We start from the raw sequence: 12599 nt of genomic DNA on the forward strand, positions 1-12599 counted from the left end.
GCTCTGGCGATTGTGGTCGCACTAGCCTGCGTATTCAGAGGTCTAAGATGATAGATTAATTTCTGGTGGTGCAAAGAAGGTGATACTAGGCTGGTGACATGGTGACTCATCGGTAAATGTTTGGTTGAAACAGTTAAACTCTCTTGGCGAGCGGGAGGTGGGCCGTGTGCGGTGAAGGGGGCAAAAACTGGGCAAAAGGTTATGTCTAAGATACACTGGTCGACAGTCTGGTCCAATGGGTGAAAAGCGTGTTAATATAATGAGCTGCAACGTTGGGGGATTGGGAAACTATACCAAATCAAGGTAAATAATGGCCTACGCTGTTAGACACAGGGTCAGTGTCCTTATCTTACAAGAAATTCATTCAAGGACTGATATCTGTCGTTGCATAGCCCCGACATGGGGCGGGAACAGATATTTCACCTCCTACTCCACCCAGTTCAGTGGTGTCCTAACATTGGTGCACAAAATGGTTACATTTGTTGAAAAGAAAGCACACATTGACCCGGCTGGGAGATATGCCATTGTACATTGCATTCTGGGGGGAATTGAAACCGTGATAGTAAACACATACTGCCCCAACATTGACTGCCCAGAATATTTTGATGGGATTGTGGGGATACTGTCCTCATATGTGGGGGTCCCCATTTTGTGGGCAGGGGACATGAACCTTATTCTTGACCTGGGCCTTGAAAGAACTGGCATGATCCCCAGACCTGTATTCCGGGTGGCCTGCCGCCTCATAATACATATGAACACACTACCTCTAAAAGATAGTGGAAATATCCTGGTTACCTTGCAAAAGGAAGTGTTTTTGTTGTTGAATCTTATCAATAAAAGATTCTCACTCTGGATGCTGTGTTTCAAAGTGTGTTTCTTTATTGTCCGTAGTGTAGACACATACTCCAAAGGGTGGTCAGCCAACACGTGTTTATATAAGTGTATATCTAACCTGCCTTGAGAAGGACCCTCCGGGGTCGAAACATGTGTCGGATGACCACCCTTTAGACTATGTGTCTACACTTTGGACAATAAAGAAACGCACTTTGAAACACAGCATCCAGCATGAGAATCTTTTATTGATAAGATTCAACAACAAAAACACTTCCTTTGCAAGGTAACCAGGATCTTTCCACTATTTCCTTACAAGAGGTGTTTAGTTCACCTCTTCCCACCTGTGATCTTGCACAGAACTATTACAACCAACAAACTAAATACTGAGCTCAGCACAGGAGTGTTCAGTTCTAGAGCCCACCCTTCCCCCTTTCTCTAATCTCTAAAAGATGCCTGGAGGCTCAGAAAACCACAGACACGGGAATACACTTACTATTCCTCCGTACATGACATGGCCTCTTGTATTGACCTATTCCTAGTATCCAGCTCTCTTTTAGGCAGGGTGTGTGGGGGTCCAGATCCAACCTCACACTCTGTCTGACCACTCCCCAGTAATATTAAATATGAAAACCAATAAATCCCCATCCCCCAGTTCGTCCTGGAGATTCAAATCGGAAGCCCTAAAGGGCATAGTATTTAAAGCCGATCGGACATAGAAACCTTATTTGCCTGTAATGGCGCTGAAGAGACATCCTTGGGAACCAGGTGGCAGGCCTTCAAAGTTTTTATAAGAGGGATGGCCATATCCAGGGAGGCAGGGGTACTAAAGTCGATCAGGAATGACTTTGCAGCAGTGAAACGCGACTGAAGGCTCTAAGAGACTGAACGTGGCCGTTCACTTGGACCAAAAATGATAGCACTAATACATATCGAGCTTGAGAGGTTCCGATCCCATGCCACGCGTGAAATCCAATTTCTAGCTAAACCAGTGGCCGCCAGGAAGTACGGGGAGGGAAAAAAGCCCTGCAGGACACATGCTAGGGCGGTGCGCGCCGAACGAGCGAGTTCCCAAGTAGACAAATTCTCAATGCGCAAGGGGAACTCAAATGGGAAGAAGCAGATGTCCTAGAGGTGTTCCGACGCTACTATGGTGCTCCTATATGAAGCAGACCCATGACGTGATCCCAATGCCATTAATGCCTGGCTGGAGGGAGTACCACTATCTAGGCTGAGCCCACAGGCTACTGAGAGCCTCAATAGCCTGCTTACTGTGGACGAAATACTGTCATCACGGACCTCCCCAGGGGGAAAGCACCAGGCCCTGATGGTCTTATGGCCGAGTTCTAGCGAGAGGTTGGAGCTCTCCTGTCCCCACAACTCCTTGGGGGTCTGGCTGGAGGCGCTAACCACCAACTCCCTCCTGCCTGAATCCATGTGCAATGCTGTAATAACTGTACTACTCAAACCCGGCAAACCCAGCAATGAGTGTGGGTCCTATCGACCTCTGTCGCTCTTGAATGTGGACACAAAATGTTTCGCTAAGGTCCTGGCGAACCGCTTACTGCAATTGATGCCCCACATGGTCCATCAAGACCAGGCAGGGTTCGTCCCTGGCAGAGCAACTTCTCTTAATATCCGTAGATTATTTAACATGATGGCCAGACTGGTCCCCAATATAGAAGCTGTGGCGGTGACGATCTTTGCTCAGAAAGCATTGAATATGGTGTCATGGAAATACTTGTACTGGGAAAAATGGGCCTTGGGCCTGAGATGCTTAGATATATTAAACTATTATACGCTAGTCCTGTGGTATGAATTCTTGTCAACTCCAGGGTCTCAGACCAATTCGATCTAGGAAGGGCTACCCATCGGGGTTGCCCCTTGTCACCCATCCTCTTCGCACTTGCGATTGAGCTGATGGCGGATTTCATTGGGTTCCATCATAGCAATTGAGATCTGCATCTCTGTGGCCCTCCTGAAATAATCTCGCTATACGCTCTATATTCTTACTTCCAAACCAATTTGGACCCTGTTATCCGGGATATTACTCGTTTTTGGTGAACATTCAGGATTTGTTATAAATTACACCAATTCCAAGATGTTCCCCCCGACACCCTGCACAATAGAGAACTGCAGGAGCTTACACCTTTTATGGGCTCTGAATGCCATCAAATACTTGAGCGCGAGGGTGGCCGGTGAAGGCTCCATGCTCCTCCGAGATAACTACACAGGCCTGGAACAATACGTCCGAGACGGGGTCACCAGGTGGAGGTCCTGCCCAATATCGCAGATGGGTAGACTCGCCCTGATCAAAATGATTCTGCTTCCCAAATTGCTCTATACATTCGTTAATGTCCCTCTATGGCCGGCAAAATGTTTTTCGTTAAATTGCATGGTACATTATCACAATTCCTATGGCGTGCAGGGGCAGTTCGTAAAAAGTGGGCGGATTTGACCTAACCATATTCGGCCGGTGGATTGACTGCTTCACACTTGGAACTATATTGGCAAGCTGCCCAAGCCCAATTTGCACCCTATTGGTACGGGGAAGGCCTGCCCCCCCTCCCGCCCTCTCATGTGAGGCTGGAAAACCTAGCTGCTGGAAGGAAATGGCCTCCGGTCACTAATACAATAGGATCAATATACAAACCACTGCCCCTTTTGACCCTCTAGGGACAACCGTGATCGCGTGGCTTTCCATTTTTTTTTAAACTGGGAGTGTACACCCATACTCTAAACAGCTCCTAATATGGAAATTCCCCGGGTTGGGCCTCACATGGGACAAACCACTGAGCTTACGCTGGGAGGGACTGGGATACCAATGGATCCTTCATTACTCCACAAACTAGGAAACAAGGACATAGGGACTCGGCCAATCGAGCAGATGCAATACTCCAGGATTTGGTCTGCTGTCACTGCATGTTGGCCCGACTACCCTAATGAGTGTCATATATTGTTAATGCCACAAACTGTCATAGCTGACTTTCCAGACTATATAAGATGTTGTTGAATAAAATATCAGCGAATATACCAGCAGTTAGGTTAAAATGGGCGTAGAGCCTAAAGGTGGAACTATCGGACACTCAATGGAAAAATATGTCCCTTCACACACGTAATGTCTCCCTGAACTCAGGATTTAGGGTCATGCAATTTAAATTGTTAAGCGTTACTATAGGCCCGTGAAACTGAGTAAAATACTTAAGACTGGCGAGCAATTATGCCCAAGGTGCCATGCAGGAGAGGCCGGCCACATCCAGATGTTCTGGGAGTCCGTTTTGAAGACATTGTCAGATATTTTGGGGACCGAGCTGGAACGCTTCCCCTTGGGCGCACTGTTGGGAGGTTGGTCCACACTTCTGGCAAAGCATATCAGACTGTAAATATGGGATGTTTGATGGATAAAAGGTGCATACTGTTGAAGTGGAATGACAAGAGCCCCCCCCCAACAACCAAGGCATGACTGGAAGACCCAACATGTGCTCAGAACTGTGAAGAAACTTGCATTAATACACTTCCCGCCTCCTCTAGACCCAAGGACACGTGGACAGAGTTCCGATCATACCTGGCCAAGGTTTCCACACGCTACCTCGCGAAAATTCCTCCTAACCCCCATTGCCTTGTGCCTATAACTGCTGTGATCTCGTAATGTATACCCACATCATGCGCAATTTATCAGTGTACCATTGTAATGCTGTGTACATTAACATCTGTAGACCCATGTGGGTCATTGTCGCTGCATGATACCTGTTAATGTGTCTTCCACATTGCTTGCCAAGAGTTAATAAATAAATGTTTTAAAAAAAAAAAAAAGAATCTGAAAGATGTTGGTCTCTGCATGCTGGAGATCACAGTCCACAAGTGAGAACTTAATACAATTCCCAGCAATGCAAAATGTACCCCGTTTGCCTCCCACCTGCGCAGGCACAGGAACTCAGTTGCCAGTTCTTTAGAAGGGAAAGTTTTCTCATGCATTCACTCCTGTACCCTTCACCTGAAAGATACTCATGAAGTTCAGTGAGTTGGGCATTGCTAGATGATTCTTGGGGGTGGGGGATAGGGGTACCCTTGTAGCCAGGGCAAACATAGAGGCTATCAAGGCTGCTCAATGAGGCCCAGTACATTTATAAATGGGCATGGTTTTTGCCATAGGATAGGTGCATCAACAGGTGGTTGAACCCTCTGTCATTCTGCTTGGATGCAGTGCATTTATCCATCTCGGATTTGGCATCATCTAGGGTATACGTGGAGTCCTGCTATACCTACCTGTCAGTGGTGGCAGCTTTCAAGAACATGAAAGTGCAGGTCCTTCTCCTTATTGAACGTGGTGGTGAAAGGCACTTTGAGGGCCCCCCCAAATCTCTGATTTCACTGGTGCAGAGTCCTCTTCCTGCCTAGGGCCTCATTGTAGTCATCACATCCCATACATACCAGACCATAACATAACATAGTACAGAGTTACACATGCCACAGTCTCTATCTTCCGGATGGGTCTTCATTCTCCTGCTGTTCTGCCAAGGCGTGCTCAGTGGCCTTCCAGAGGCATGTTCCTTGAGAGGTAATTCGCCTTCAACTTTGTTGGCATCACTGTTTAGAGGCCAGCTCCATGTGGTGCTTGGTTCGGCAACCTTTTTGGTTAGTTAGTGATAACTCCATCTTCGCTTCAGTATAGTGTTTAATCGGCCACTATTATGAAGGTGGCGGTAGGTACATGGGAGTAAGTTTAAGCTACCCACATCAGTGACTCCAGTACTCCTAGTCCCCCTTCCTCCATACACCCTCCTGTGTTACCTGATGAACTAGTCATCAGTTTGGTAAGGCCTAGGTGATGTAATAGTACAGGCAGAGTAAGGCTGGGTGTGCACCCGGAGGGGCATGGCCATGGGTGCCTATATGCTGACAATCAAAATTGAGGGATTATTGTTTTGCACTAAACATTCTAAGGATCTGTCCCCGTAAACTGTAACTCGCACAAGTATGGAGGAGGGGAACTATGGTCTAGAAGTATAGTAGTCCCTACAGTGAATAATCTATCCTTCATCAGAAGCCAATCCTTTGGCAATCCAGGTCAGAATCTGAGGAATTTACAGGCTCTGATCTCAATTAGCACACTCGTTCAGAGGCAGAGCCTAATCCTGCCATACAGTCGCATACCAGGCAGACAAAACAAACACCAAATGCTCCGGTCTGCCTGTGCGGGATGTGCATTGGGCTTGCCAGGGTAAAAAACAAGGCTAGACCAGATTAAACTACTAGAGTATGTAGGGCTGGGCTCCCATCAGCATAACAGATATTTTGCACCTACCTCAACATCCACTTGTGGCCCAAAACAAAATGGCCTAGAGCATGACAAAACAAATTAGTACCCCAATGGGTACTATACTGCTACATTGGGCTAATAATGCAGTCAAAATTACTGTACACAACACACGTTGCTGCCAACACTAAACAGCTGCCACTAGCCTTCTTCCCATCACACACTTGTAGGGTGATGGAATCTGTATGGGACCAAAATTAGATATTTACAAACATCTAAGCCTAGGTGTGAGGGGACTTTAGTAGAGGTCCCAGTGTTCACAAAAATGGTCTGCACGATCCAGGAACACCAAAACAGGAAAAGGAAAATGTTTAGTGGCCCCATAAAATGGGCCAAGAAAGCCCCCAAAAACTGTGTTTTTTTGTCATAACCACAAACAAGATTGGCATTCCAGATCATTAAATATGGCTTGCCTTAAATAAGTTATTAGAACCCTTATCTTTGGTTCCTTTTTACACACACCAGCAAATAGTACATTTAACATAATCTGAGAGTGACACATGGTTTTCCACAGGATTTGAAAGACTTAGACCATAGTATAAAAGGAGGACAGATTTCGGCAAAGGCAAAATGCTTGAAGTGATTGCTCAGAGAAGCAGTGGAGTGAACATTCAATTGTTAACTGGCAGGCACACAAGCGTGCACACATTGTAATGTTTCTGAAATTAATAGTCATTTGTAAAGGTACTAGAGAGTAAGACAGATGGACCCAAACTGAATGTGAGCAGTTAGTAAATACTTATAGGTTCAGGTGATGTCCACCTGCATAGGCCCTCTGTGCCATTGAAAATTCACAATAGCAAAGCTTTGGAAGTGCGTGAGATCTGAGTTAATAAAACACATTTTTTCTCTTCGAATTAGCATGGTGTTTAACAGTAAAAGATACTGTGATATTTATTAGCACCTGGGGTGGGGTGAGGGGGTTAAATGGTGGTGACCTCCCAGCCAATTAGGAGGCTCTTAACAGGGTCTTTACCTCATGGAAAAGCACCCTACTCTAATCCTCATCGGAAGTGGGGGGCCGCCTACTTCCCCGTCGGAATGCAGGTAAGCTTGGTATACCGTCCTTTGATCGCTGGACTTTTCATCGCAGGTTTTTTTGTTGGGGGTGGGGGGGTTAAAAAATGTAAAACAATTGCGTAAGGGAATAAAAAAAATAAAGTGAACGTGGGGTTCGGGGGGTAACCACCCCCCCAAAAAAAAAATGGATGGGTTTTTTTTCCAAAACAAAATTCGCAGTAAAAAACCCTGCGATGAAAAGTCTTGCGATTAAATAACGTAGAACCGGTAAGCTTGCCCCTGCGCTCCCTTCCCCCACACCCCAAATCTCCCAACCCCACTTCCCACATGTCAACCCCCACTTACCTTGCTCTCCTTTGGCCCTCACCGGGAACACTCAGTGTTTCATGATTGGATATATGCTTACTCACTCATTGGTTTGTTTCATGACTGTATATATGCTTCTTTCATTATTCTTGTATCTTGTTATATTGTAAAGTGCTTTGGATTAAAGCGCTATATAAATCCAATAAACATCTCTGTTGCAACAATGTCCACCATGGAAAGGGAGAAGGGATGACCTATAGGGTTCTACGTTATTTCGCCAACCTATTTTTCAACGTGGAAACAGGCCCCCCCCCTTACTATTATAATCATACCCCAACCCCTACAAAACACCCCCCAAAATAAAAAATTGAAAAAACTTGGCTTTTGCCGATGAAAATTCTGACGATGAAAAGTCCCACGTTGGAAAAATAGGTCGGCGAAACGCGTGTCAGCAGCCACCTTGGTTTGTAGTTTTTTTTTTTTTCCAAGTTGAGAAACGGCAAACATGCCATTTCTCAACTTAAAAAAAAAAGAAAAACATTTAGCACCCCGGCATAACATGACTGGATGCTTATTCAGTACACCCCTCGCTGGGGTGCCATTACTGGGGTCAGGTGTAATGTCCCTGTAGCGTACGCCCTGGGGCATTACCTAGCTTGGTTATGCCCCCAACTCAGGGTTTTTTGCTTAATTGACACATCTATCCAGACAGTCATATGGAGGCTGAGACATTTTACATGATCCCGACCAAAGCACACTTTGGTCTATCTTTATGGACTGCAGAGTGAGTCGAGCTATTTTCTACGATACCAAAATGTAAAGACCTTTAACTATTGTTGGTGTTCTTTTTCTACATAGGTTATTGCTGATATGAGAGAAAAGCGGTATGAAGATGAAGGCATAGGCAGCAGTTACATGTTCAGGGTGGACCATGACACAATCATCGATGCTACAAAATGTGGAAATTTTGCCAGATTTATTAATCACAGCTGCAATGTAAGTTTTTTGGGGGGACATCCATGTTGTTGTTAGTAAGAGAAAAGCAAACAAATTGAGCCGCTAGACAAGGAGATTACAGCAATGCAAGTAATTATGTTGGGAGTTTATCTTATGCTTGAATTTATCTCTAGCATTAATACCTTGAAACAGACTTTCCCATGTGGCACTTTCAATTTATCAACACCCTTAATCAAGGCAATCCTATCTAATCTATGCCAAACATGCTAATTCCTTTAGTGGTGCCAGAAAGCACTACACATAGTGCACACATCTCCAATGAAGAAGAGCTACCACTCGGGTAAGGATTCAATACTCCTCCAGGTTGTCACATGTCTTTATCCTTCCAAGGTCATAAAATGTGTACCACATATATGGGTGGTAATTATGGTAATTAGTAACACCTGTTACCAAGCCCTCAAACCTAAATTTCTGTTGTCACTATGTAGAACAACAAATATTGACATGCATAATTGACTCCTTAAATGTTCTTCCTTCTGCAAACTGAGCAGGCCTTCTAAACTGTCTTTACTTCCCAGTTTGGCTTTTTGTTGTTTCCGCTGGGTTTTGGGCAACTCTATTGATCCAGTAGATGTGCCAGAAGGTTTCCTCATTGTACCACCCTCTGCAAGGTTGCATTTCAAAATGCACGGTTTGCTGTATCCCGCACTGAATCTGCTTGACGCATAAAGCCATGTCCTATGTACTTCTCAAAACATGTGTCCTCAAAGGTAGAGCAAGTTATTTTGGGCACATATTCTCCATACTTGGGTATTGTAGTTTTCTGTTGGTTTGTCATAACATCTTAAAATGGAAAACAAATATTATTCTCGTTTTCAAATGTAAGTAGGAATTAGGTTATTTCTCAGTGCCTCTTTCTACAACCCAGTCTTAAATTGTCTGCAGGCCCGGAACATTTCAATTTCCATCCCAAATAGGCTCTCTCTAGAGAGATTAAAACACATTCCAACACTCTGCCTCACCACAGTGGCGGGGGGATTGCGCTAGTATTCCTTGAGTGTGTTCCTGCTTCCATTTTACCTACCCAGACCTATTCCTCTTTTGAAATCCTGGTTTTCAAGTTGGTCACCTCTCTCACCTCCACCCTGACCATTGCTACCATCTACCGGCCTCCATGCGCCACCTCCCTATTCCTCTCTGAATGGACTGACCTCTGCTCTTCTTTACTTTCTTCCACCTCTAACCTTCTCCTCCTGGCTGATTACAACATTCAACTGGACTCACCTGGCTCTGCATCCACTTTTTTCACTGACCTCTGCTCCTCACTTTCCCTCTCCCTTCTGGGCCAACTCACGCAACTGGTCACACTCTGGACGCCCTCATACATTCTAACCTCTCTCTCTCCTCCCCACTAGTCATCCCATTGGCCCTCTGTCCGTTCCCGCAAAAGTCGCACCAACCTCGTTCACCAACATCCGCCTTATGAAACGAGTGACTGCGGCTGCCTTCGCTTCCACATTCACCTTCATCCTCCCTCACACTCCTACCTATGACTCTGCCCTCAACAACCTCCATCTTTCCATCACCAACACTCTTGACATTCTTGCCCCAGTCATGAGGATCCGTCTGAAATCAAGGCTGCATAACGGAGTGACAATCCTCAGGCTCATCCTCTGACAAACAGGCCTGCCGCCTGCTCCAAAGGCATTTTAGACTCGCCATCCGTGCAAAGAATAGAGCCCACATTCAGCCATGGGTTTTGGGCTCATCAAATAACACGGATGAACCTTTCAAAATCTGCTGGGATTTAGCCAGCGCCTCTGCAGGCTCCTCCCCCGCCCCCTCTCCTTCCCAGGCCCTCTGCAATGCACTGGCTTCACACTTTGCCACCAAAACTCAGGACATTCTTACAACCCTTTCTACACTCCCTCACAACCCATCCCACTGCCCACCCACCACACCCCCTCCCTACTCCTTCCTCTTTTTCCTCCTTCGCTCCTGTCACACCTGAAGAAGTTATCAGAGCTGTCTGCTTCATGAAGGACTCTTCTAAACAGGTCTCTCCTTGCTCATCCAGGACCATCAAGGATAACATTGTCTCTCTTGCCCCTGCTCTCGCTGAGTTTTGCAATCACTCTTTTATGACTGGATCACTCCCCTTAAGCACTCCCTTGTGCGCTGACTCCTGAAAAAACCTTCCTCTGATCTTAACTGCCCTGCCAGCTATCGCCCTATCTCCTTCACCCACTTCCTGGGGAAACTACATGAGAAGCTGGCCTTGCCCCAACTTTACTGCCACACTGAACTTCTTGGTGGCCTCCACAACCATCAATCTGGATTCCGAGAATCCAGAGGCACAGAAACTCTTCTGAACACCTGTGAATAACTGCTTGCATCTCTGGACTCCAACTCCCCAGCTGTCCTTATCCTTCTCAATCTCCTCTGCATTTGACACAGTTAACCATTCCATCCTCATGCAAATGCTCCATGATACACTTGGTATCTCGGAACAGGCACTGGATTGGCTGTCCTCTTTCCTCACTAACCACTCCTCCCAAGTCATGTTAGGCTCCTTCTCCTCTCCTAATTCCATCTCCACCTGTAGTGTCCCCCAGGGCTCTCTACTCTCCCCCTGGCTCTTTAACATCTGCCTTGCTCTCTTTGCATGCCTCATCACTTCTTTCTCCTCCAACTTCCAGTGTTACTCAGACGACACAGCTCTTCTTCAGACTCCCTGCTGACCCTCTTGCACCCTCTATCATCCCTGACTGCCTATCTGCCATCCAGTCCTGGTGCGCCTCCAATGATCTCTGCCTCGACGCCTGCAGAACTGAGGTCCTTCCCATTGGGACTCCTGCTCCCTCTTTCTTCCCTTCACTCTGGCCTTCCTCCATGGGCTCCCCCCCTTTGCCTTCACCCAAAGCCAGGAACCTTGGAGTCATCTTCTACTCCTCCCTTTCCTTCCTCCCTCACACTCAGGACATTGCCAAGAAGTCCAAATATCAGCTCTTCCTTCTCAAAGGAATTTTACCTTTTCTCACTTTCCCTCAGAGGCTCAATGTGACTCAAACCCTTGTTCTCTCTTGACTTGACTAGTATAACAGTCTTCTCCTGAATCCACCTTCTTCCACTCTGCAACCCCTGCAGCTTATCCAGACTAGAGCAGCAAGACTTATCCTTGGCCCAGGGACTTCATCTCTCGTGCACTTAAAAGTCTTCACTGGCTCCCGGTTGCTGCATGGATTAAATTCAAATCTCTCTGCATCATCCACAAGGCTGGCTGGGCCCGGGGATCACACTATCTTCAACTTTATCTTACTAAATACTCTCACTCCAGACCACTTCACTCCTCTGGCATCAACTCTTTGTGTGTAAAGCGTTTTGCTAAAAAGAGGGCAAGGGGTCGCTCACTTTCCTCTGCGGGTTCCCTCCTTTGGAATTGCCTCCCCATCACCCTGCGCCTTAAGCAGGATCTTCTCAAATTCCGTAAGATCCTTAAGAGTTTCCTCTTTTCCTCCTCCTTCCCTCCTCTGCTAATCCCACAGTTGCTGAACTGGTGTCCGGGCCCGTTTGCATCGTCGCGGCCCTGACCTCCAACACCTATTCTTATCAGCTCCTGTCTTCCACAGCACTTTGCACCTGCACACCCTCTGCTCTGTAGACTCGCACTTACACCTTCCGCGGCCCAAGCCGTGTAGCACTCTTACTTCGTAGCACTTCATCCTTGGCTCACCCACGGGATCGGACTCCCCAGCACTTACCCCCTCTTCCTTTCTGCACTTGCACTTTCTGAATACGCACAAGGCATAGTAGGTTCGTCCCCTTCCCTCCTCCCCCTTTGCTCCTAAATATTGTAATGTATTTCCCACTCACCCTCACTGCCCTGTCGGGGCTTTTAAACAGTATGTTCCTATTGTATAAGCGCCTAACAAGCAAACAATAAATAAATGCATTCCCCCTTCCCTCGCTTGACCCTTCCACCCCCTCAACAAGGCTAGGAGAGTGCAGTTAAAAAACATATATGCCCTTAAATTAAGACTGCAGGCCAACATCTAATGCTGAACATGAGGAGTGAACCTCTTTAGGATGTGATGTTGACTGATTCCACAGAGTTTGACCATTATTGCCATTTCAGGCCATGTTCTGCTCCTGAAGGACTCTTTGTGAA

At 46.5% G+C, this 12599-nt stretch overlaps 1 protein-coding gene across 1 annotated transcript in view; it reads left to right on the plus strand.

Moving 5' to 3' along the window:
* SETD1B (SET domain containing 1B, histone lysine methyltransferase) overlaps positions 1-12599 on the plus strand; it is a 993120-nt gene that overhangs the window by 951959 nt on the left and 28562 nt on the right. Inside the window, exon 17 of the mRNA XM_069619589.1 lies at positions 8333-8470. Within this exon, the coding sequence (XP_069475690.1) occupies positions 8333-8470 (138 nt within the window). The remainder of the gene's footprint in view (positions 1-8332; positions 8471-12599) is intronic.

Source organism: Ambystoma mexicanum, chromosome 10 (genome assembly GCF_040938575.1).
Source record: "Ambystoma mexicanum isolate Mex_15411 chromosome 10, UKY_AmexF1_1, whole genome shotgun sequence".
In the NCBI taxonomy this organism is placed as follows: domain Eukaryota; kingdom Metazoa; phylum Chordata; class Amphibia; order Caudata; family Ambystomatidae; genus Ambystoma; species Ambystoma mexicanum.